Here is a 27498-nt window from a genome sequence, read left to right as displayed (position 1 = left end):
GCCCCTGGAGCTCTGCCTCTGCTAGCAAGTGTTCAGTCTTTGCAACAAACGTCAACTTTATTGTCCCAGTACTCCAGACACACAGGGTGGTTGTTGTGATCTGAATGATTCAGTTATGCAGGAGCAGATCTGAGGTTATAGATATTTACAGTTTTGGGGCCCTGGGTGATCTGTTATCTAGCAGTGCCCCTGCTGATGTGTTGTGATTTGACCTGGTTTTCCACATTTAGAGCTGAGACACATTTAGTCATGGACTCGTCAGATCTTGTGACTTTTGTCTCAAGACATCAGAATGTTTTGGTCACAACTCTTCCCGCCATTAATAATAAAACACCTGTTCCCTCAGTCAGCAGCCTCCACATCTCATCTTCACAGGTGCAGACACCAGACACAAACTACAAAATGATGTAATGTGTGCAACTGTACCTGCTGAGCTAAACATTCACAAAAGCTGTTAAAGCTATTTTAGGGGAAACTTCTGTATGTCACTATTTGTTCAATCTGTGATAACAGCAAGAAAAACAACAGCCCCCCACCCACCCACCCACACGCACACATTCACATACACACACACACACACACACACACAGCACCGAAAAACGTATACATCTCGTCCTCACATCCTTCTTCCTCCACCTCCAAGTCCATCTCTCTCTCTCTCTCTCCGCCGCTACCTGCATCAGCACCGTCTGCAAAAGTTGCTTGCTGCAAAGGTAGGTTTCTAACTGATTATACCTGATCTATATGCACATTTAACCGATCTCCAATACAGGAGCATCAAATTTAATGTATTAATGACATGACAGCATATCAATCCGAGCGATGCGCGCATGCTTAGAGGTGGAGAGAAGCGCACCACATGTACATACGTACACACTGTACTTTTGATAAAAGCATCTGGAAACGAGGGCGGACCGCTTTGCAATTGCATTTGTGCTCTTTAAAAAAAAAAACTATTTAAAACTGTTTTCATCGCACAAAGGTTCATATAACAAGGCAGAGTTCAGAAGACCAGTTTGAAGACGTTTTACAAGGTAAGCCAGAGCTCACGAAAAAGGAGTAAATATGTAAGAAATTCAAAAGAAAATCATCACATAGAACAGAGTGGTCACTATATCGTATACAAGACCATCTATGAGTTCAAGTGGTTTTAACTGGAGGACGTTTAAATCAACATTTATTGTGTCAAATGAGAACATCACACCATAAACTTGTTGTTGGGCATGATGTTCTCATCCTTTGTTCTCTGACAAAGGACAGGTATAGTATGTCTTATAGTTTGTGTAGGATCCTCTGTGCAGGCGGGATGTATAGAGTGTGGGCTCCAGAAACAGTCTGGATTTAGATTTCTCTGTCTCTGAGTATTGGATATTACTGGAGGAAGCAAACTGATCCTGTTTCATATCGAGTTTCACTTTGCTTCAGCTGGAGTTTGTGCACAATATCAATATCTTTGATTAAAAGCACATAAGCAAAGTTTCACCTCTCTCTTTCTTTTTTAACATATCTTTCCCTTTACTTCTGTAAATATATGGGTTAATATTATATAATTCTTCAAAAATATGAACATGGGTATTTTTTCTGTTGTATTATATAGTTTTAAAGGATACATAAGGCAAACAAATATCTTTATAATATTCCCATAACACTCCCACAGGACCATATAGTGTGTCACTATCCTTCTATGTGTCTATAAAATTTTATAGCCCTATAATCCTTTTATATAGATTGTCTGTAAAGTGTAGTTTAGTATTAAAAATGTTTCACACACACACTCAGAGGAAGAGAGAGAAAACACTAGTATTTCCTAGTGTGGGTCTTGTGAAATGGTATCCATATTTTGTACAGCATTTACTGCACTCTAGTGTAATTTTAACATGTAAAGGGATACCTGCACACACACACAATCATCCCAACAGGCCTCTGATATCTGAGACATTTGTTTGTGATGATGGTTGGCCGATGTGTCACTGTCATCATCACAAATGCTCCAACAAGCTCTCTACAGTGCGTCCATGTTCATGCTGCTGCTCGGTATTCACAGCAGGATTCATACCGTCGCTGCATTCATGATGCAGAGCATGGCTGTTTTGTCCTTGAACTTTCCTCCTCTGCATCATGATCATCTTTGCTGCCACCAGCAAGCCCTTCCAACATGTGTTTGTTCCATGTTGTGCTGCAGGAGCCGTCCTCATAATCCACACTGGATTCAGTCTGAATAGCATGTTAATTTAAGGGGATTTGAGCAAAAAAAAAAAAAAAAAAAAAGTCTGCTTTGTTGTTTTTGTTAATTACTGTTTAAATAAGAGTTTTGTACTTTACTTTCTCTTGTGGATTATATAGCAGTGGTCCAGGCCCTCCCAAGTGTCCTCCAGGGCTTTCAAGGGAATGCAATAGAGCTGTTTTCAGCTGCAGTTTCTCTAATGGCCACTAGATGGGACTCCCAATAAAATTTACTGTATTTAAGTGATTGACAAAACTCTGAAATTCTCTTTTGAATGACAAAATCTAATTTTCCACAAGATCATATAGTCTTAGTAGCTTATTTTAATTTGTGTGTGATTGATCAATTATGCAATAAAGTTTTCCTGTGATTAACTACCGTAAACCTTTAGGCATGGCCTATTTGACATAAACTACTATGACTCTGCAATGCACTATGCAATTGCAATCAGTTCTAGATGCGCATATTGACTCAACTCTTTGAGAGGATTTACATTATATACATTCAAAAGGTAATAACCGTGAATCTGCCTCACTTGAGATTTGGCAGAATCCATTCTTATACAAAGTCCCAATGCTCCCTGATGTGATTTTAATATTTTCCAAAAATAAAAGCTGCCATCAGCCTGTCAGCTTTCAGCATCGATTTGACAAGCTTAGCAATGGTCTATCTGCAGATCATCTACTTTAATCCTGTGTAAATGTGGGAGGAATTGTTGATCAGGGCGTGCAGGGAAACTCTTTTGTCATGATTTACCGATGAATATGAGTTGGATTTCAAAACATAAATCTGGTTATGACAAAAGCGTGTAACATGTAACAATCACTAGATTTTTCTCCAGCAAACCTTGCTGCTCAATATGCTGTCTGAAGGTGTTGAGACATAGAGAAAGGTCTATTACGCAGCATGTTTGCTTCCACATTTGCTCCATCCAAGTTTGTCCCTGAGCAGGAAACCCAAATTCAGGATATAGTCTACATTGCAACATCCAATTTATGATTTTTACTAATAAGCTGGTTTGGGTTTTATTTCAGAATGACAAGACAAGTGACACATCTGCCACAGACTAATTGGCTGGTATTAAGTTCATCATAGGTGATTTTTTTGTCTTTTAAACAAGTATATTTCAAAGTCAGATTATATTTGTTTCATCTTTGATTATGACAAATTCATTCAGGTGCACCTGAAGCATTTTTAGGTGCTGCGATTCAAATCTAGTCAAATCTTGCTCACAGAGACTTGAGTATTAATATTTCATCAAAGGAGAGACAGCTGCACAGGCAGATAATTTATCCAGATGTTTCACTTCTCTTGCTGTTAATCTTCACCAACAGTACAAACTTCATAGCACCAATAGATTCCTAGTAACGAGGATCCAATCTGGCTCACATGTTGGGATCGGTCTGAAATACTGAGTATGCAATCAAATCAGATCTAGGTAGGGTCAGTCCCTTTTAGTTCGGATCTTTTTGTTTTATGCAGGTCATGTTGGGAAAGGTTTTCCAAGTGTTTGATCTTGTTCCAGGTCTTCGCCGGTTGTTGTTGCCAAATGGGCTACAAGTCTTTCAAACAACAATATACTTCATTACAAATTACCTTCCAAAGCAACCCACGGTAGCATTTTCTGATCTGACACAGAGTTAGTGTTTGGATAGACTTGTGGCACAAAAACTACTTAACTGAGGTTAGAGAGAGATCGTGGTTTGGGTTTTTAAAAAGGGAAAGATTTTGGTCATGGCTGAAGGAAACCAACACTGACTGTCTGTAGGTAATGGGATGGAAACAGCAGCCTCCGGTGTCATAGTCACACTATTCTTCAATGCTTTTTGTCCAGCCAAACTTCCTCTTTATGAAGATTTGTGGGCTTGTATAAAATTGTTATGCTGGTCCTGATTTTACCAGCCAACATTCATAATTCACACTGCAGCTAGAGCTCTCTGTAAGTTAAAGGATAGGTTCACAATTTTTCAAGTCTTATAACAATAGTCAGGTGCCCAAATGAACAGTGACACATTTTTTCTAGTCAGATATTCTACACATTCACTTCTAGTCTGTCACTCCTCCTGTTCATACTGGCCATTAAGAGATGCATGAGTTAGTCAAATCAAGTGAGTGTCTTCCACAGTTACAGTCTTTTTAGTAAAAAAATTCCCTCTTTGTGTCTTGACAGACAGCATTTCAGCTACAATGGAAGAATTGTAACAAAAAGGGGGACTTTGGTACTAAAAAAAAACAATAACTTGGAAAGATAATGAAGTGATTTGACTATTTTGGGTGATTGAAGTCTCATATTATCTTCAAATTTATTTACTTTTTACTTTTAAACACATTTTTTTCTTGAGGACTTCGAGTTTTGTCCCCTATCACTTACACTGAAAACGTATTTTCAGGGGGATCTTCTAATGGTCAGTAGGAACAGGAGGACTGTTTTACTGTTCAGATGGGCACCCGACTGTTGTTTTAGGACAAACTTGGAAAAATTGTGAACCTGTCCTTTAAACATAAACACATCACATATTTAGGCATGACTAATGCTGCTGTTTCTGCGTGGGAGTTTCTAAATGGGCATTCGCGGTCACAGGCACCTCTAGATCTGCTGTTGGCATTAAAAAACTCGGGATATCCTGCTGTGCTGCTGCTGCTGATTCCTCTCATGTGGATTTTAGGTGCCCCTGAAGTTTTTGGCAACAGCTTGCAAAAATAAAGAAATAAATAAAACTAGCAAAACCTGACCCTGTGTCGGTGCTGACGGGGATTTTCTCTTCAGGAAGACTCTGCTTGTTGAAAATGTAGGACGTGAGTTCAAGCAGGAAAGCTGCCGGTTTACTGAAATGCCCTCAAGCAAGGCATTAAATCCCTACGAGCGCGGGGCGTAGGAATGATCTTTCAGCTTTGAGAAATCTGCATTGTGCATTTCAAAGCATGAAACAGCGCTAAATGCTTATGATTAAGCCATCACACCAACAGGAAGAAAGTTGGATGGATGAAACATGCCGAGACACTGTGACCACAGTGCAAATGACTCACAAGTCTGTCATTTCTCCACCTCTCTCTCTCTCTCTCTCTCTCTCTCTCTCTCTGTCTTGTGAATGTTCATTCCTCATGTGTATATATGCAATTGTGTATAACCTGTATACAAATGTGTATGTGTGTGTGTGTGTGTGAATCCGTCATGTATGACATCCAGGCTCCTCTGCACACCAGTGGAATACACCCACTTTTTTTTTTTTTTTTTTAATCTCAGCAAAATCCTCTCAGCTGTTACATCCATCCCTCTACTCCCCCAACACACACACACATGCACGCACACAGAAACACATACACACACACACACACACACACACACACTCGCCAGCTCCACCATAGACTTGGAATTCACTGTTGCCATGGCAATGGAATAGAGCACGCTCTCTTGCATCGCCTGTTCTTTTCTATTGCTTTATCTCTCTCTCTCTCTCTCTCTCCCTCTCTCTCTCTCTGTGGAGGAAAACCAGCTTCTCTTGTTTGACAGGGGGGCTCGTTTTCTGCCATCGGCGTCAGGTTTTGGATGTTTGTTTGTTTGTTTGTTTGTTTGTTTGTTTTTTCAATGACATATCATCATCATCATCATACAGAAAACATGTTTTTATGGGAGATGCTTCTGTACAGGAGCATCCCCTGGTTTCAAGACTCATGTCACGTTCGTTAATCGAATCCATCCTTTCTCCCCCCCCCCCCACCCTCCCCACCTCTATCTCTTCTTCTCATCTCCTCTTCTCTCACTCTTTTCTTTCTCTCCCTCATCTTCTCCTTGTCCTTTGCTTCTCTCTCTCTCTCTCTCTTTCTGTCTTTCCTCTCACTCTCTCATTCTCTCATCTGCTTTTTACCCTCCCCACACCTCTTTTTCTTCCTTTTTTCTCAGTAGCTAAGATGACTGCCATGACAATTCAATGAGAGGAGAGGACGCCAAGTGAAGTATCCCCCCGCAGCACGCTGAACAGGAGAGAAGAAGTGCTCAAGGTAAAGAGAGGAGAAAGAAGAAGAAGAAGAAGAAGAAGAAGAAGAAGAGAGGGAGAGGCAGAGGAGCGAGGGAAGGGGAAGGGGCGAGAAAGGGAAGGATAAACGGTGGATGGAGGCGGCTCGGACCGGGGCTACGGAGCGCTCTTCACCGACGAAGAAGAAGAAGAACAGCAGCAGCGGGGGGGAGAGGAGATGGAGGCGAAAGGCAGAAACATGCCCTCAGGTAACACACACACACACACACACACACACACACACACACACACACAGATGCAGATGTGCATGTGTCTTACATACACAAGTAAATAAACAACAGGATGCACATCTGGATTTCTGTATGCATATGTGACACATACGTACATCCATGTACATTGACACTTAAGCATGCATAAACACTCAACCACATAGATATACAACACACAAACACATTCATGCAGGAAACCACCCATACACAACACAAACACACACACACACATACACCACAGTGCAGATGTGTACAGATGTCTACATTCAGAAGACAAGTGGCTTTGATTAATCTGCAGTGGCATTTGTGTAACCAAGCTAAATGTTTGTTCTTATTTAGATCAGACACAGCTAAAAGGAGCGCTGACATATAAGCAGTTGAGGATATTCAGGAAGCACGCTGAGAAAAAAAAAAAAAAAAAAGATTATCTGACTGTCACTTGAAACGTCATTGAGTTTTCTTTAAGTTGTCTTTAAATATACTGTGTGTTTTTTAAATGCTAAAGCAGCCTCGGTTGGTTGGATCTCGCTACTTCTTTGATAAGACTAGCCAATCAGGATCAAGTAAAGCTAAGAAATGTAGCATTGTGTCACCTCTTGTTGTCTACGCTGGATATGACTCAGTTGTGTTTTTAGTTGTCTGCACATAATAGTAGAAATTGAATGAAGTCATCGCTGAGTTCTTCATATAGTGTCCATTTGTTTGACTACATGTATGCTTATAGTACTTTAAATATAGAACAAACATAAAGCTGACTTTTAATACACTGATCAGGCTTTCTAACCATTTTAAGATGTGTGTTTTATCCCGAGTGGAAATAATTCGTCACATCTATGGCCGTCTTCAAAACACAAAGCTTAATATACTTTCAGCAAATCAATGGTGAAGATAAAAGCTTGTACTTAACTTAAAAAAGCTAATAACTAACTGTAAATTCTATGATTCATGAAGACAGATGTATCAGTATTGATTGTGAAGCTTTTGTTGTGTATTTAGAGGCTGTGTTTTTCTCCATCAGAAGATTTTTGTTGTTTGCTGCACAAACATGTCAGTGTGAACATGGAGGAAGCTTGTTGATGCCATTTTGTTGATGTGCTGCTCACATGGCAGGTTTCCACTTAACTTCAATTTCATTTAACAGCCCAAAACAGGAAAATGTGACACATTTTCTTTTAATCACTCAAACAAATTCAAATTCCAAGACTGTCTTCTTGACTGAGAAGTCCTGATTGAACATTACATACAGTATAATGGCACTTTGTATAAATACTGATGATTGTTTTGTGTTGTTAATCTACAATAAACAGATATGGGTTCAGTGTTTTGTTCAGATTACTTCAGCAGATTTCGATGCTGTTGACTGCTCTGACATATCTACACTGCTTCCTATAATTACTCTTTTAAAATATAGATATGTACCTGTGATATCAGTTCCATTAACAGATACTTTTAAGATGTGATTATGGTTTCTGTAATTAAAATCAAGGAGGAATACATATTATGCAACTGAGGATTTCAGTTGAAATGGAAAATTTCCATCATGGTGACAAATTAATACTTTGCTACTAAGATTAAAACACAATTCAAAAATGCACTAAACAAAGTAAAAAATACTTCCTGATGTGCAACTTTTGACTGAATATGTACTTTATGCTTTGCCGCGGTGTGTTTCTGCAGTCTTTGCGGGATTTTACCTTATGCATATTCCAGCAGGCAGGTCAGTTTCAGGGTCAGAGTACCAGTGCTCTCTGTTATTTTGGGATTTGCGTTGCCATGGGAACACGCCACAGGCCCATCAAATTAGACAAATAGTTTAAAAGCCCACAGTGGGATTGATATTCTCCGGGTGATCGATCGTTTGTATTAACCTCCCATTTGTAATCCTGTGAAAAGAAATCGTGGTCGAGGGTTTTTTCACATCAGCACTCGGAGCGGTAGACGACGGTTTTATTCAAATGGTGGGAATCGTATTGAGGAACTAAATGGTTAAATGGGAACCTATGCAGATCCCACTCTCCCCTTCCACGCTCCCTGGATGTTTCATTTATGTTTCCTGAAGCACAACAGATGTGTTGTATCTCAGTTTTCCTCTTGTCGTCTTTCTTGCTGTTAACCTCTCGGTTCCCATTTACATCTCTTGTCCCCTCTATCCTTTCCTCTCCTCTCCATTCGTCTCTTCTCGTCTTATCATCCACTCTTCTTTTATCTCTTCTACCCTCCTGTTTTGATTAATGTCTACATAAACCTCTGTCCCTCTTTCTTGCTCCTCTGCATTTGCCCTTTGGTGTCTTCTCCGCTTGTGCTTTGCTGTTTTTTTCCCCCCAGATATCCTTTATTGATCCAACTATCCAATCAATTCAAAAGATTTTTCCTTTCCTTTACTTGTAAATTCTGTTCATATTAATGCCTCTCACTGTAAGTCTTTCTAGAAATCATAAAGGTGGTATCCTAATGCATATTTTGACACAAAGTTCAGCAGTTTAGCTCAAGTAAATTCACTGAAATATGAAATAATGCATTTTCAAAATGTATTTGACAGAAGAAAAGCAATCCTCCATTTTAAGTCCCCCAGCAGTCCATCTTCCTCCCTCCACTATTCAGTTCTGTAACAATATTGGTTGTTTTTATATTTTTTGTTGATGCAACGGGGTTGGCATTTTGTTCTTCTGCTGGCTGCCAACATTTCCTTCCGCTTGAGGCTGTGTACGTTGTTTTTTGATTAAAAAAACCCGCTGTAGTGTGGTCACCCAGAATGCAACGGAAAGACCCACGAGCAGCTCCCACCACTCACCTACAGTGGCCCGTGGGGGACATATCTTCTATTAATGCATAAATATTTGACAGTTCAATGCATAAATTGCGAGCAGGGTGGAATACTCGGTGGTTACATGTCTTTTTTTTTTTAGCCTCCTCATTTTACATTTCATGGGTGCTCAACCTATCTATGGCATTTTTGAATGGAAATAAACGAATTGAACAAAAAAAATGTATTTAGTTTGACATTTACCTAAATATTGAAATGAAGGGATGATTTGGTTGTGTTAGTAAACGTCTGAAAACCAAGCAGCAACTTGTAGGCTAACACAGTGACTCACCAGTAATGGACAGCATAGGATAACAGTAATCTTTGCTTGGCTTTACTGGCTTATGACTGGAAGATAATTTATAAAAATCCTTCAGACTGAGTGCAGAAAGTGAGTTGAGAAAATAAGTTTACCTCTAAGTATGATACTGTGATTGCTTGTTATTGTTTAGGTATAAATATGTTAAACTCTTCATCTGTTTGTAGCCTTAACCTTTCAAACTTTCTTATCAGTCAAACCAGAATGCTCAAATCAGCACAACTTCCTTTTCCAATAGATGTCAATATCAATCAAAAATAAAGGAATAATTCATCCAATTAGAATGAAGGTGTTCCTTATAACTTGAGCTCTTGCTTGATAATCATCCAATTCAGACTGCTCCTTAAATGTCAAATGTAATTTGCTGGATTGTTGTCTATACATTCATGGTTGCATTGCAAACAGGAACAGCGTGACTTTCAATGTCGCAGATTGCAGATGTAATATTTATGTAATATAATTTTATTCATCTTTAGGGTAATAAACAGGGCTCAGCTATATGGCTCACTGGCAACATTTTACTTTCTATTAACATCAGCCAAAGCATGATGAGAGGAGTAGTCTAAACCAGGGAATTGTGTACAAGGAGAAACGTTCTGGCAATAGTGACACGGGTGGGTAATAGTATTTACTATTAAACAGTATTTAAGGAATCATAGGTGACTGATGTTATCCTAGAGGCAACAACATAGGAGTGTGTTGCAGCCATCAATGCTGATGGATAAATAACATCTAAATCTTCCAAAGAGATTAAACAGCAAGTGAAACTGTTCATAGCCACACAGCTGATGTTTAGATTTGTGATTGACTTCTTATGGTGACAATAAAGATAATGCTTTCACTATATCTTCTTCGTCTTTCAGCTGCTCCTGTTAGGGGTCACCACAGCAGATCATCCGTTTCCTTCTCTCCCTGTCCTCTGTATCTTCCTTTATCGCGCCAACCATCCCTCAACATATCCATAAACCTTCTCTTTGGCCTCCCTCTTTTCCTCTTGCCTGGCAGCTCCATCATCAGTATCTTTCTCCCAGTATAACCAGCTTTTCTCCTCCACACATGTCTGAACCATCTCACTCTCACCTCTCTCATTTCTTTCCAAACCGTTCAACCTGAGCTTTCCCTCTAATATACTCATTCCTAATCCTGTCCATCCTCATCACTCCTAATGAAAATCTCACCTCCAGCTCCGCCTCCTGTCTTTTCGTCGATGCCACCGCTTGCAAACCATACAACATAACAGGTCTCACTACCCTCTTGTAAACCTTCCCTTTCACTCTTGCTGGTACCCTTCTGTCGCAAATCACTCCTGACACTCCCAAGTATTTAAACTCATCCACCTTCGCCACCTCTACACCTTGCGTCGTCTTCATTCCTCGTCCTCCCTCCCATTCACATACATGTATTCCTTGCTTGCTCCCACTGACTTTCATTCTCCTTCTCTCCAGTGCATACCTCCACCTCCCCAGACTGTCCTCAACCTACTCCCTACTCTCACTACAGATTACAATGTCATCATCTGCAAACATCATAGTCCACGGAGACTCCAGTCTGATCTCGTCCGTCAACCTGTCCATCACTATTGCAAACAAGAAAGGGCTCAGAGCCAATCCTTGATGTAATCCCACCTCCACCTTGAACCCATCTGTCACTCCAACCGCACACCTCACCTCTATCACACTGACCCTCATACATATCCCGCACCACTCTTATCTACTTCTCTGCCACTCCCGACTTCCTCATACGATACAACACCTCCTCTCTCAGCATAACTTCAAGCTGTGGCTGATCTTTCATAATATCTACTAACCATAAAGTAAAAAACTTAAGTATTATCATGTGCATTGCATAGAGCTATCTACTGCAGGCAGATGATTTTGGTTTCTGTTCTCTTTTCAGATATTAGTTTCCTTCCCCGCCCAGCAATGGTGTGGTGTGAGCGTGGCATCCAGGTGCTGCTGACCACCATGGGGGCATTCGCGGCTTTTGCCCTGATGACGGTGGCTATCGGTACGGATTACTGGCTGTACGCCCGGGCCTTCATCTGCAACAGCACGGCCAACTCGTCCCAGGAGGAGTCCAACAACAAGGACAAGAAAGACCCAGGGGCGCTCACCCACTCCGGCCTCTGGAGGATCTGCTGCCTGGAAGGTACAACTGGTTGTATGTGCGCAGGCATGTTTGTGCTTGTGTGTGTGTGTGTGTGTGTGTGTGTGTAGGGAAAACGTCTGGATGAGTTGGGGGTTGAATGTGTTTGTTTCTTCATATGATGGTCACTGGAGGGTCTTGTTGAGGTCAGTGTGCTCATCAGTGTAATCTGAACAGACTTAAATAGGTGTTCTCTTACTCACAAACACAAACACACACACACACACACACACACACACACACACACTACCAGTAAGATATAATGCCCCACTTTGGTTTGTTTGTGTGTTTTGTTGATCTGCTCTTAAAGCTTTTGTACTCAATATGAGGTAATTTATGAGAATGATACACTGAAATTCTTAAAGGGACCTGATATGCTTTTTATTATTTTATACTGTTATGATGTCAGATGTCTATGTTAAATATATCAAAGGTCCAAAACTTGAGGTGAACATATGTAAAAATGCTCCCTGTAAGTCAAGAGCTTGGGCTTCAACCTGCTCTGAATGCTTCGTTTGCAACGTTACCTCTATTTCCTCCTTGTGATGATGTCAGATTGTTCGTGCATGTCCACAAATGGCTTTCCATTCCATTGTGTTTGTTACTAAGGTTGTTCCACGGGTCAAGTGTGTTGTCCACTCGTATATTTCAGATTGGATTTTGGCTTGAACAGGAGTTAAAACGACCTGTTTCACACAGAGGCTGAGCTGGCGGGCCAGTATAAGATAAATAAGGAGTTTTTAACTGTAAATCATGCAAAGATATTCCAGTAGAGCCCCAGAATAAAAAATATAGACCTGGAAATGTGTATGATACATCCCCTTTGAGATTCTTTCAGACAGCAAGCAGTTATGCTGCTGCTTCCACTGTTTTGACCTTATCCCTGGGGGTAGGCAACAATGAAAGCTGCAAGGAGAAGGCGGCTGTACATTCATGGTTACAGTATTTGGTTATTTTGAGTGAATGATGGTTGACAATTTGTCTTGTCATATGTCTGCAATTGTAGCTACCCATAATGCATTATTATAAAGTCATGTTATGCTGCAAACATGATAATGAGATGCTATAAAAGCAAAGCGACGCCCTCTGTTCACTTTTTGTTGCATTGTTGCGCATTTCAGATAATATTTCCAGATGTAGAGATCTGAACTTTGCCCAGTGTTGTACATGCTGTACTCATTTTCAATATCTAGCATATGTATTTAAATATACACACACACGTACAGTATGCACACATACTATGCACTGAACATAAAGCTCATCATAATGCCCCAGAGCTTCGTTATAAGTGGTGACTCATTCAGTGACTGATTAAGTAGTTTTCCTGCGTTGCTGCAGCTGACGGACAGACAGGTTTAAAAGGACAGAACACACACATACATATATTAACACTCTGCAAGGTCTGCAGGCCAAAGCTGTTCATTATAAAGGTTCTTGTGTTTTAGATAAAGGTGTGACGTGTTGCATTTTAACATCAGTAAATTACCACACTCATTTTGAGGCATTACTATAATTCTTATAAACAAGAAAACAACATCAAGAACTCAAACCTTTCTGCATTTTTCACTGTGTGCAATCAGATCTGAAATAACAAGAAATCTATTGGATTTGCAGCCTCAAAAGGTTAATCCTGAATCAATTTTTATGTTTCAAATGTTTTTATAAGCTGTTTCATCAGGAAAGGTCTTTTTTTTGTTTGGTTGTAGTTTGTGTTGCCTCAGGCCAGTTGGTATTTCCAGTATTTTTTAAGTTGTTAGATAGATGGTTGGCCTTGTCATCCAGGTTTACTGTCTACTAACCCCATTTTTGTATTTCTATGCCTCCTTAATCCAGTTCCTCTTCCCATTAGATATGACAATATTGCCCTCTCCCAGTCAATGACCTGGCTGTCTCTCTTGAAAAGATCTGATACTGCTGACCCCAGGTTTTCTTAGTTGCTCTTCTTTTCCTGTTTACCAAACGCTTGGCCTGTCTCTTCAATATTGCAAGAGAGACATGGGATCTGTCTTTTCCTCTTGATGTTAATTTCATCCATGGCATGCACAAATAGTTGTCTAGGTAAACAAATATTGTCTGTCAACAACAAATTGAAGTGTACAGAAACTGTTTCTGCTGTGATTTACAACACAAAACAGAAGCAGGCTGCTGTTCTTCCAGAGATAAAGCTTTCAGAGGGTCTAGTAATAGCAGATGGTTGAAAAGGTAACAAGCCAAATCATATTTTGTTTGCTTGTTGTTGCTCTTGTATTCAGTAAAGAAAAAAAAGAAAGAAAAAACACCCAAAGCAATGCCATGCAGGGCTCTGAGAAGTAGATGGAGCATTAAAGCAGACTCTTTCTATTAGGAAACACGACAGCATTGGTTGTTTGTTCAAACGTCTAAAACAATCTATGTTTACATTTACTCTTATAATGACTCTTGCCTCAGGAGCAAAGGTAGAAGTAGTACGATGTTGTTAGCACCTCAAAAACTCCTAGTCCTCCTGTTATCTTCAAATTAACATCTTTTGTCCTTGGGGTCAATTTGACCCCAACAATTTAAACCACCAGAAAGTGATTATGATTAAAATTGTTACCCAGGTTTATGTGTAAGGTACTTTTTCTTTGTTGACTACCTAAATAGCCCTTTAAATAAAACATAATACCCTCACCCCCATACAACCAGAAAACCTATTATGCGACTATGGAAAAATATACAAATCACCACAAAATCTCACTGATTGACCTTTTTGGTGTTTTAATGGTGTTATATAACTTCTAAGTACAGATTTTTGTTATTTATTATGTTTGGAAAGAAAACAATTTCTCCTATCAAGGATAGTAACATGTATTATGTTCAGGGTCAATTTGACCCCAAGAAAAACTAACACAATCTCAAAACAAACAGAAACGTCATCATCATCAGAACATCAGTAAGGAACACATAACAGTTCTTTATTGACAGAAAACACCTGTAAAAAGTAAATTTGAGCATTGTGTCAGGGATTGTTCTATGCTACTGTAAGTATGCAAATATGTATGTATGAGATAGAAATGCGTCGGCAGCTGTATGTGGCTGTGACCTTGTCTAGGTTATCAATCCCTCCCTTTGTCTCTTTGTAGTCCAAGACCATTTGTTGTTTTCTGTCTTCTGGTGCTCAGTGTTGTATAGATCTTGCTAATTCAGAAACACCAGGAGATTTGGATGTCTTGAAGCAAAAAGATTTATTGGCAACTTGATTGACCAAGGAGACATTGGGATATAGTCTTAAGTACACAGAGTGGACACCTAGGTGAATGCTACCTCAAAGTCTGAAGGAGAGCCCTGAGAAACGCTTAGTTAAAACTTCTGATAAGGATTTGTTTACCAGTCAGCCTTGGCTCCAGACAAAACATAATTAAACCGTGCCATAAGATTGTTTACTTTATTAGTTCTCATGGCTAGGATAGGTCAGCTTGACCAGAAGGAGGACAGCTGTCTGCTCCTCTCTGCCTGCTTGGTTTAAGGAGTATTTATATATGATATATATGAACATCCCTTCACACTCAGGACTGCATCTTTGTGCACGGTGCTCATCAGCAAGACATTTTTCCCTTTCTTGGGGCAAGAGGAGACAACAGTGGCTCTGTCAGTTAAGGCAAACATAGAAGATGTTACCTTCCTGCTCCCCAACACGGTAACCTTCCTTTTCACCAGGTCCTCACCCAGGGCATATAATGTAAAAAACAAAAAGTATCACATGTAATGTTATGACCATTCAGTCCTTCAGCCATGTCTAGTACCACCCTCATGCCCTGATTTTTTTCAAGTGATTTACTAGTGTACACCTGCATATTCCAGGCATAACTGGACTGTCTATCACATGCTGACCATATTTTGATACCGTATTTGGCTGGTTTGCTGTATTGTCTGAAGCTCCGAAAAGAAACCAGACATTCATTCACAGTCGCATGAAGGCCTGGATTGTAAAGAATGGGTAATCTCTGAACCCACTGTACCCATACATCCCATATTGCTGCGAGTTTGTCACATTTTTTATGGCCCTGTCTTGTTTCTCTGTCATCAAAGCGTATGACACAGGAGAAAACATGGAATTTCTTTAGAGACATGGTGGCTGAAAATATATTGCTCTTCCAGTTTCAGCATTCCGAAGGCTTGCCGTTGCCTTTTGACTCACATACTCCTGCCAAAACAAGCAACCCAGTGTAGGCTTGCAAGTGGGTCACATCCAAGTCTTTCCAACTGTCCCCATACCCACGCCTTCCCTCTAAGTTTGTCATTTAAGTATATCCTTTTCGATTGATGGTGTTATGAACAGCTCAAATGCAGATTTTATGTCTTGGACGTTGTTGACAGCATGTCTGGTCGGGCCTGGAACCATTTTGATGACATTAGAAGCATGAAGTCTACCCTGTCGTTCAAGTGGGAAGAGGGACCATAATAACTTTTCATTTTTGTGAGATAACATGTCTGCTGGTGGTTGAGAGACAACAGGACACCATGGGTCTCATTCTCATCAGAGGAGGATGCCTCTTAATCAAGGTCCTCCTCAACATCATCCTCTGCCTCAGACACATTCTCATCTGTGCATTTTCACTATCAAAGGGCTGTGACAGAACCTCATCGGCAGAAAACCTTTGCTTGGAGGTCATTTTCAATTGAGAGCATAAAGAGACAGCTCATAAAGCACTAAGAGAAATGGTTTGGAAGGCTGCTGTGCAAACTTTTATATGTTTGGTCCTCCCCTATGTTGTGTGAACTATCAATTTCCCTGTCATATCAACTATCTATTTCCCCATCCCAACAGCGTGGAAAATATCAGAGTTCTCATGGGAATTATGTTTTCTACTCCCTGATGTCGTGTGAACTATCGGTGGTTCTCACACTTCTACAGATATGGTTATGTTAGGTTAGACGTTTTTCGAAGATTATAAAATTACATGTTAATAGTGACCTCTTTATCATCCAAAACAACCAAAACAAATGTGTGTAAAATGTTGATATTTCTTATATGTTTTAAACAGTTAAAACAGCCTGGAGTCAAATTGACCCCAAAGAACATCAATGCATCTAAAATGTGTTCAGGACATTGAAAACATATCATTAATTTTATGTTTACCCAGTTATCCCCATGAAATTAGGAAAAGTCATTAAATATTAGGCAAAAAAATGACCTCATTCATTTATTTAGAGAGGTTAAACATTGAATGGGGTCAAATTGACCCCAAAGATAATCCAAGGGCTAGAGAGGACGCCTGGATGGATGGTTGGGTCAACAAAAAGTGAAGGCTGTACACATTCTGTTTCCCTCCCAACAGTGAATGACATTGTTGACTGACTTCTTTGGTAGTTTTTTTATGAAACAACACCATGAATCCTGTCAGTCCACAGTTTGTTTGGCTGCACTGTAAATAGATTGAGTTTCTCTTCTTCTTCTGTTGCATTTCTGAGCTGCTCAAGGCATGTTTGCTGTATGCATGTGTTATGTCAAGCAGAACTCTCGGATCTGGATTATTAAAACACACCATGACTCTCTGCTTACTTATCATGTTACAGCAAAGAGTGTATCTTATAGGTCTGATCGTAGCAAACAAAATGCTTGTCATTCACTGGAAGAGCCTGCGTGCGTCATCTCATAGAAATGATTACTTTCATTGTTGGATATCATTTATTCAGAACAAAGGGCAGCCAGAAAACATGGGAAGAAGGCAGAAAATATTGAAATCTATGAAAGTTTTACTCTGTTGATCATATGCCTTGCCATATAGTGTGTGTATATATACGCAGTATGTGCACATGTTATTTAATAACAATAATAATAATAATAATAAATATTAAAAATCAGCATTTACAAGGCGAAGGCATAAAATAAACAAAGAACAAAATAAAATACCAAATACACTTAACCTACAAATGTATGTGTATGTATATGTGCAGTATGTATATTTGTACTATATAAATACTTGTATGTGCATGTGGCTGTATGCGTGCATGGTAGCAGTGTGGTGCAGCCTTAATCTTGTAACCTGGGGAGGGAAAATAGAGGAATATTGTGTTCTGCGTGTCTGTGTGTTTATGTCTTGTGATGCTCATTAATGAAAAATAAAAATAAAAACACTTTGCGTTTCCACCAATAACCAGAGGTGTTGCTAAATCAACCAGGACTGAAATCTAAAGAATTATAACTCATTGGTTTATGAGAGATTTCTAATGTCTAACTGTATTAAATAATAGCCTGATTGTCTCATGATAACTATGTCAATAAGAATTCAATAATCACTGGTTTCATCTTGTTAGTTCCTGACAGAGACTTTTGTCTCTCCTCGCTTTTGTCCTCCTCTATTTGTATTCCATTGTTTGTCTCATCATCATCAATTCATCTGTCTTCTCTGTCCATCTGTTACCTTGTTTACGCCTCCTGTTCCTCTATCTCTTCATATTTCTCTTAATTAATTTCCTCCCAATCCTTCGTCGCATATTGTATACCTCTACCTCTGTCCATTTCTCTCCCTCACCTTGCTTCCTCATCAACAATGTTTTTCTTGTCTGTCCTTCCTTCTCATCTGTTCTCCATTTCTGCCATTTCTGTTTTCCCTATCTTCCTCATTTCCTTGTGATCTCAACCTATCCTCTTCCTCACCCTCTCCTCCTCCTTCTCTCTGTCTTTCTCAGGTTTGAAGCGAGGTGTGTGTTCCCAGATCAATCATTTCCCAGACGACGCAGACTACGACCAAGATGCTGCAGAGTATCTGTTGCGTGAGTGACACACACACATACACATACACACACGTTGATAAATGAAAAACAAATGCTCACAGACATGTAGAGAAACATTAAATAAGAGTACACTGGCACACACACATACAGATTTAGTATGCACTACACACATCTTAACAGGACACAACACACATACACACTCCGCAGTCTCCATCACACACGGATACAGAAAGGACAGAAGGGGATGGTGGGCGGACATCAATGCACGGATGTCAGATTCAAGCGAAGCATTCCTGGAGGTGTGTTTGTGTGTGTGTGTGTGTGTGTGTGTCTGTACTGTGTGTGTAAATGCCCAGGTGCATGGGGTTGGGAGTCTGGGGGTGTACAGAAAGCTTTTTTTTCACAGATGGATTGAAAGAACAGCCTTCACTAATGGATTATTTTCAGCTCAGGATTCAGGTTTCACATCCTGCCTCCATTGTGAGAGCAGATTCTTTTCATACAGCCCTGAACCTTTTGGTTTTTACAAAGTATATGTTCCATCTACGTATATATATTATATAAAGATATCTATTTCTGTGAAGGAGGCAGTGATGCTATCTTGAATTTTCATGTCTGCTTTGCTGTTCAACATAAACTGAACAAGACATCTTATACTGCACCTCTCCAAAGGTTTCACAGTCCTCACAATTCATTTTTAAAATCGCCAATGCCAAACATTATCAGTAACAGACAATCTTAGGGTACATCTTCCAGGTTTTTAAAATTCAAGCAAATGCATTTGTTGACAAGAAAATAGTGAACCAGCAAAAAAATGACAGAAATAATTAATCGATCATTAAATTAGCCGATAATCTCTTTATCACCTAATCATTTCAGCTCTGCTGCTAAGTAACAGGGCTTAAAATTCAACCTCCTGAGGAGATAATCATTATTTGACGTAAGAGGAGCCCTCTCAAGGTTAGAAAATCACTACAAACTCAATACTTAAAGTTACTGTAGCTCAACATTCTTTCTTATCAGCTACTTATCGGATAATCAATAAATTGTGCTGAAGAGGCGAACACCACCTACGTAGGTTCCTTTTCCAGTTAAAAACAAATCCAGACAATCATTTGACATGTCTGACAGAAGCTTCTATGAATAAATGCTTATCACAGCATTATCTTTTTTTCTCTTCAGAGGCAAACAAACGCTAACACAGCTGGCAAGTCACCTTCAAAACTTGCTGAATAGCTTCCAGAGATGAAGCTTTTTTTTATAATTTTCTATGTCTCTGCTACTGTATAAGTTATATGCTGTTTTTAGGTTTGAGGTGTGCAGTGTTGGACAGTTAATTCACTGCCATCCATTGGTTAACTCATTTGAGAGTCAATACACGTTATTTCCGAACTAATCATTTTGTTGCTGATATGTAAATGCTTCTTGTTTCCATAAAGTCTAGTTGTAATATATGCTGCCATGCCTCTAACTGTTGTGAGTAGGGTAGATTTTCCAGTTATAATGTACAAGAGACCTCTAGTGTTTCCTTTCTGGAACCCAAAAGCTCAAGTTGATAATATGAAGCTCCATGCAGCATCATACAGATATGGGTGACAAACTAAAGGAAGAACCAACATAAATTGTCTTATCATTGAGATGTTCTTCCATTGTAAGCTTCCAGAACAGCTTCAGCACACCACGTTATTGATTCTCCATGTCTCTAAAGTCTAATGGATGGATGGACATAATTTTTCCAAAAGATATTCCTTCATTTGGTATTTTGATGATGGTGGTGGAGAGCGCTGCTTCACATGTCACCCCAAAATCTCCTGCAGGTGTTCATCTGGGTTAAGATCTGGTGTCTGTGAGGGTCACATTATTTTCATCAAATCATTCATTGAGCCCTCATTGACTTAGTTTTTTTCTTTAACCCTCCTGTTGTCCTCGGGTCAATTTTGACCCGGAAGGACAACAGGTGTCATTAGGTGTCATCAAGAAAATTGAAATACAGGTATACAGGTATACTTTGTTTTAAAACCATTTCAATGTTTTTGAAAATTGCACATAATGACATAATGTTGTCCTCCCGGGTCAAAATTGACCCGAGGACAACAGGAGGGTTAATTTGATTGGTAGACAATTGAAATTGAACCAATAATCATTTTAAAGGAAATTGTTTGCCACTTGTTGAGCAGAGTAATGGTGACCCTGACTGTTATAGCTGTTTTGTAATGTGCTGTGACCTAAGGGTTATATTTGTAACTACATAGAAGCATTTTTTAAATCTTTTTTTTTCCTGCTATCAACAATTATATAACTTAAACATGATGGAGGAAACTGGTATTTATAGATAGACCACAGTATCTGCTGTTCCAGTGCCAAGTTGTAGTGTCAGCTATAGCAAGTCTTTGTAACACTTCTTCTCCCAAGAGTCTCACGAGGCTGTTAACTTTGCACCATCAGATGGTGTCGCGCCTAAAAAAAAAAAAAAGTACAGAATCTGGCCAATTTATCAGATGCAATTAGATCAACAAAAAGCTGAAAAGGCTGGGAAACTGACATTTCAGTCAGTAGGATGATGTATTTCTTTCGGTGTCGTCATCTGCAGGTGTGGTGCGAGCCTCCAGTATCTTCCCCATCCTCAGTGCAATACTGCTCCTGCTGGGTGGAGTGTGTGTTGCTTCCAGCAGCTTCTACAAGAGCAAAAGGAACATTATTCTTGGTGGAGGGATTCTGTTTGTGGCTGCAGGTAAGACTACAGCTTTGATATGGTTTCGGCATGGTTTAGAGAAAAGGTTTCTTGTGGGTGTGCTTGCTGTTATGACCAAATGTGGGTTAAAATTATATTAAATGTTATCAAAATGTGCTATAAGCTTTGTTATTTTAGCCTTGGGTGGAAATTGTGTCTGCTGGCGTTGTTACCTTTAATTCATGCCTTTGTCCTCCCAGTCTGTCTTATTCCACTCAAAACTGAAATTAAATTGTGCTATTTCATATTTAGATGTTTCGGATCTATTAGTCAAGCACATAACATGATATTTTTATGCATAATATACAAATCTTTTTTATCGTGCCTGCCTCCACTCTGTTTAATTGAAGGGGAAATATTTCCACTATCCCTGCCTGCAAAATGAATCTGCTGGTTAATTTGTCTCAGAAGAGCACTTAGAAGTCTTGTATATTTCCTCAGGCCTTAGCAACATCATCGGAGTGATCGTGTACATCTCTGCAGCGCTGAGCGACATCTCCCCCAAGAAGGATGAGGATAAGAAGTGGCATTACTCTTACGGCTGGTCCTTCTACTTCGGTGGCCTGTCCTTCATCCTGGCTGAGATGGTAGGCGTCCTCGCTGTCAACATCTACATTGAGAAGAACAAGGAGCTGCGCTGCCGCTCACGCACCGACCTCTTCAAGAGCACCACACACGCCATGCTGCGGCTGCCCAGCTACCGCTTCAGACGGCGCTCTCGCTCCAGCTCACGCTCCACCGACCCGCCACGCTCACAGGAGACCTCGCCCATTGGCGCCTCCAAGACCTTCAGCCTGCCGCCGTCTGCCCCGCCCTTCTCTGTGGCCACTCTGCCCAACCCGCACCACACCAGCAGCGGTGGAAGCGGAGGAGGCGACATCTCCATGTACACCCTGACGAGAGACTCCAAGCTGGGCAGCCTGGGAGGCGGCGCCCCGCCTCTCTATGGCACGGTGGACCGCGCCACGCTGTACCAGCTCCACAACTACTTCCCAAAAGATTCTGGCGGTAGTGGTGGAGGAGGAGGAGGAGGAGGAGCGGTGATAAGCAGCGGTACGCTCCCGTCTCACTCCAAGTCCAACTTGGCAGCAGCGGCAGCTGTAGCCCAGAATTCAGCACCGCTGAATACCTCCACATCAGCCGCCACACCGGCCCAGCAGGCTCCAATATCTACAGCCACCATGGAGAGGGACAGGGGCAACGTGGGAACCCTGGACCGACTGACAGCTAAAAGGGACAGGGATAGCAACTCAGATACCCTTAACAGGAAAACTACGCCAGTTTAAAACTTAACCTCAGAGGGGAGGGAGAGAGGGCAGAGAAAGAGAGGGAGAGTGATGAAATTTTTAAAATAGAGAGGTTGAGTTGAATTTAAATAGATGTGAGATATCTGAGTTGAAAGACAGGAAGATGAGGGCTGAAGATGTGTGGATGACACTTCAACGGTAATGTTACTGTCCTTAGGTCTGGGGTATCCAGCTGCCATAAATACTTACCAATATCATAACCAGTCATACAACACCTAACGTTATGTGCAAGTCCATGAAAACTGCCTTAAAAATGGTCATGATTTTTACTCTGAAACCTTGTTTGTAAGTTGGTTGTACAGCAGTGGTGCAATGGAGGTTTCAGCAGGAGGGGGTTTTGTTTTTTTTTAAACTTCTGATTTCAGCATCACTCTGCTTCACATTGTTCACTGTTTCACAACTGGGAGCTGCCCAGTAAAACAAGTCTCCCAGTGCAGGAAGTGGGGGTTAAGTGCCTTGGCACTTTGGGAGATCATTATGGGGGTTTTCCATATACACACGTAATGGTTTGGCTCGACTCGGTTTGACTTGGCGCGTCAACCAAGCGCAACAAGGATTTGCATCTCCGTTACAACAGGGCGACTTGCTTGAAGGTGTGTCTTTAACTGATGACACGCTTGTCTTGAGTTGATGACGTTTAAAAGCAGCACCCTCTTTAGCGCTATTTACCGAAGCCCCCAGGAAGTGTGCCAGGTAGTGACTAGTGGTCAAGGGCGCTGCTGTAAAATGGTGGATAAATTTCTCTGAGCATCACAACCCCTATGAAATGACTCATTTCACTATGAAAATTTTATCCATTCAGTCTGATAACATTGGAAAGTCTAGAATACAATTGAATATTTTAGCAGAGGGCTAAAGTTAGCGGAGGGCTAAACTGGAACTTAGCCGTCTCGTCCCTGGATGATGACAAAGCCCTTCTGACGTCACCACAACCCGTTTGGAGGTAGATCGGGTGCACTTTGACGCAACTTCAGAGATGGTCTCGGGCACAACTCAGCGCGTTTAAACTGGTAATGGAAATGCAAATCAACACAGCATGGTTTGACTCGGCGCAGCCAAAAAAGTGTCAATGGAAAAAAGGCTATCAGTTAGTTTACCCAGTAAACCCAGAAAGCTTTGATTTAGTGATTTGCAAGTCACAAGACGTCAACTGGCCTGAATTTTACACATTTAGGTCATATAACCATTGTTTCAACAGCGTTTCAATAGTTGTATTTCATTGTGAAGGTACAATCTACACGTTGAAATATTAGACTTGCAATCACCTGATCAGTGCTTCCTGGGATTCTCAACTTTACAACACTTTACAACCATCACAAATAATGAAATAAAAAAAGTGTCCAGATGGTATAAGCCACATTTCTCTGTTATATTTCTGCTTTTAAAAGGAACAGAGAGTCACAGACGGGTACATTCTGCCAAGTAACAAGCTGCTCAGTGACAAGTTGACTGCCAATTCAAAGTCAACAGTAGCTACTTAACCTCTGGTCCCAAGAGAGTGACCTCAGCCATATCTAACCTACTGACACACACACACACACACACACACACACACTCAGACGCACACACACACACACCAGAGGAGGCTGACACACTGTGAGCTGATTTATTTTTCATTGTGTGTCAAAGGTAATTACAGTGACAGATGGGCATTCTCCACAGTCCTAAAGAAAGGAACAGCCATAGCTTCACCCTGAAACGCCTCCATCACACCACTGCCAGTCAGCTACGCATGGCAACAAATGTCCATCTGAACAAGCAACTTCATCGAATGATAAAGTCTCAGAATTGTTTTTTTTCAAACGTGCAAAATACTCGCTGAATTACAGCCAGGTGCACACTGACTGCTTGTTTTTGTTAATTCATTGTCTGACAGATAAGATTTAAAACAAACAGCGGCCAAAAACACGGCAGAAGCTATGACAGAAATCCCAAGTAAAGAGTTTGTAAATCATGTTGCAAGTAGTCACTTTTTTATATATATATATTTTTGGCTTATAAACTAAATTACCTCTGCAGCCAGATGTTTGTAGCACCAATCTCTATTCACAAGGACAACAAAAATGTCAGTAGTTGAGCTTGCTGGGGAAAGAGATTTTAACAGCCAGCCATCTAATTCTTAAATAATAACCCCACTTTCAACTCAGTTATCGTCATTTTGTGTCACAGGACTAAATAAAATAATAAGAGTTTATTTATGACTTTAAAAGACATAAGAAATCTTGTTTGTGATTATCAGCAGATGGAGTTTATGTTGTCTTTGGGGTGCCAACCTGAAAAGTTGAAGTAAAAATCTTGCAAATGGACCTTCAAAGTTGATGAAAGTTCTTGTAAAAATGGGCATTTTTGCACTCCATGTGATGTTTAATTTCTTAAAACTGATTTCATGGTTTGTATGACTGCTTATGATGATGATGATGATTTGATACCGAAGGCTACGATGGCAGCTTCTGCTGAGTGTTGCTGTAAAGGGCTGCAACCACAGGGTGGGGGGTCAATTCAGTTTACACTCAGGGGGTGGAGAGATTTAGTTAGAACTGAGAACAAAAGCTAAAAAAATTTGAATCCAATATGAGATATCAGCCATCTTATCGCACTGAGTTCCTCACTTAGTCCTAAAATAACACAAATGTAAAGCACATTGTGGATTATTAAAGAAGTTTGTAACAAACCAATCAGATTTTGAGCACAGGAATTTTTTTTTTTTTCTTTGCATGTTTTTTGAAAAATGTCTTAAGATATTTCAAGTGGGAAAGATTTCCGTAACGGACGTACTGCCTAAGATTTTGGACTGAAATCCTTCACATACTCTAAATCCGATCATTGGACTAATATCATGAACTCCGAATGCACTTCTGGATCAGCTGCGTTTGAAAAATGAATTCAACCCGACCCTGGTTGACAACGAGGAGGAGGGAAAGAGAAAAGAGCACAACAGCCTTCTGTTCCCCTTCCCTCCATCTCTCTTTTAGCTATAACTATATCTACTATTTCACAAACTAGAATAATAAATGTATTAACTGCGTATATTATCAATCCATTCAGTTCAACAAAAGCACATAATGTCTGTAAATGGTAATCTTTGGGTTGTCTTTTCATTCTGAGTGATTGATTATCATAGTTTACATGAGATTGTAACTCCTTGAGTATTAATATCATGTTGCTGGTGTTTTTATGATCGTAATGGTTATTGCAGGGTATTTATACATTTTGAAATCTTTTTTTTTTCTTTTTGTAATTTTTTTTTTTTTATATTCCTTTCAAGGACTTTTCAATTTTATTTCTCTTGCTTATGTACTCTTAAGTCAGTGGTGTCACGTGGAAAGCATGTGCACAAAAGTGAGAGGGTGATCATCTCTAGTTCATCATCATCTTCATCATGTTATCGATTTGATTTGTACAGGGAGAGTTGACTGAGCGTGCATGCTCTTCTTCAGCAACGCCCTGCTGCTTCACCTTCACACACACACACACACACACACACACACACATTCACACACTGGAAGCCGTCCAGGATAACCACAATCATCTGCTGCTCGTTACTGAGGCGGCTTCCCTGGAATATTTGGAGGTTATGTACCTTGCTCAAGGGCACACAGATAGTTGCAGAAAGAGTGTTTGTCATTTCATTTCCTCCATCCAGGTTGTTTGTTTTTAAATTTCATCATCTGTAAATTGTTTTTCTGTTGTTTGTGTGTCATTTTTCTTTTCTACTTCTTTTTTTTACTAATATTTTTTAATTTTTTCCTTTTTTCTCTATTTTTTTCTGTAATCTCCTCTGCTTCTATTTACAGTAAATGCTCTTTAATTTTGTCTTTTTCAGCTTTTGTAATCTTGTTGTTTGTTCCCTTATTTTTTTTTATTTTTCTCCATTGTCACTGCTCATCATTTTTTCTACATTTCCTTGCAGGCTATTAATTATTTTTTTTCTCTAAACATTACCAACGTAGCCTAATAATCAGTGTTTTTTAATGTTCTGAGTGTATAAGTGTAGGCGATAGAATTTATATTTATCTATTTATTTTCGTGGTGATATGTATAGATATTCTTAATGTTATATTGTTTCAGAGTTCCTACAACTGTATCTTTGGGCTATAAAGGCTCCATGCCTGCCTGGGACATATAGTCAGTACTCTAAGTGCTGGGAAAGTGAGCTGAATGTGGTCTGTTTTGGTGTTGTCAGTGGTTTTTTTTACATGGTGAACAGTGAGTACAACAAAATACATCAGCCTCACGCTTCTGGGAAATGTGAGAATTGTAACAAAATCACTAAAAGGACACCGACATGTATCCTAAATTTGCATTTTACATTTCACAAAATGACAGAAACACTTAAAAAAATATATTTGTGAGAACATGGTCAAAAGCGAATGTTCTTTTCCTTCATTTTCCATTCATATCCTGGTGTTAAGGCCATTTTATTGTACAGCCAGGGTGAGTCACCAGCTCTTTTTCCCAGCACTTACTTGTAGGCTACTGGCACAAGTCAAATCTGAAACTCTTCAAATGGACAACTGATATATTTCCACTCAGCAGACAAACACATGTAAACAATAATGATAGGGGGAAGCAATACAATATACTGATCCTCACTGGAAAAGACAAAAAAATATAAGGTATATTATACATATATATATAAATATATAGATATATTCAATAAAGTTCTATATGAAAATTGAGTGTGTCATGTGCATTATTGAGGTCATTTCTCAGTGTCCTTCAGAAGGTGAAGGACGCTTTTGTGGTTAAGATCTGGTTAAATTTAGGCAACTAAAACTGCCAGGTTAAGGAAAAAGATCATGATCCACTTTGACTGGTTGAACTATGTCAATGTTGCAGACACACACTGTATGTTTGGTGATGCAACACAAAGCAAAGTGAAATTTGATCCTTTTCATTTTCTATGGGACACAGCTAATCACCCCTCAAAGCTCTGTAGGACATGAGACTAAAGGCCTCTTTACACTGTGTGATTCTGTGCTCTCTGAGACAAAAGTTGACAAATTGTGAGAGAAATGTAGTAAAATCTT

At 39.9% G+C, this 27498-nt stretch overlaps 1 protein-coding gene across 2 annotated transcripts; it reads left to right on the top strand.

The window, feature by feature from the left end:
* Positions 1-1568: 1568 nt before the first annotated feature.
* Positions 1569-25658, top strand: LOC122969853 (voltage-dependent calcium channel gamma-4 subunit-like). 2 transcript variants are annotated; one of them, XM_044335855.1, is made up of 5 exons: positions 1569-1583; positions 11527-11737; positions 18386-18469; positions 21021-21161; positions 21603-25658. In XM_044335855.1, the coding sequence occupies exons 1-5, from the start codon at positions 1569-1571 to the stop codon at positions 22445-22447; spliced, it is 1296 nt and encodes a 431-aa protein (XP_044191790.1). In that variant the 3' UTR covers positions 22448-25658. The 2 variants fall into 2 exon arrangements, with proteins under 2 accessions (XP_044191790.1, XP_044191789.1); XM_044335854.1 differs by lacking the exon at positions 1569-1583 and adding an exon at positions 6416-6446 and having other exon boundaries at positions 11486-11737.
* The last annotated feature ends 1840 nt before the right edge of the window (positions 25659-27498 follow it).

This window comes from Thunnus albacares, chromosome 19 (assembly GCF_914725855.1).
Source record: "Thunnus albacares chromosome 19, fThuAlb1.1, whole genome shotgun sequence".
In the NCBI taxonomy this organism is placed as follows: domain Eukaryota; kingdom Metazoa; phylum Chordata; class Actinopteri; order Scombriformes; family Scombridae; genus Thunnus; species Thunnus albacares.
This window is presented reverse-complemented; position numbering and strand designations above follow the sequence as displayed.

Coding starts and splice junctions, on each gene's coding strand:
- LOC122969853 (XM_044335854.1), top strand. CDS start 6,416: ATGGAGGCGAAAGGCAGAAACATGCCCTCAG. Junction 6,447..11,485: donor AGGCAGAAACATGCCCTCAG/GTAACACACACA, acceptor TTCTCTTTTCAG/ATATTAGTTTCCTTCCCCGC. Junction 11,738..18,385: donor GAGGATCTGCTGCCTGGAAG/GTACAACTGGTT, acceptor TGTCTTTCTCAG/GTTTGAAGCGAGGTGTGTGT.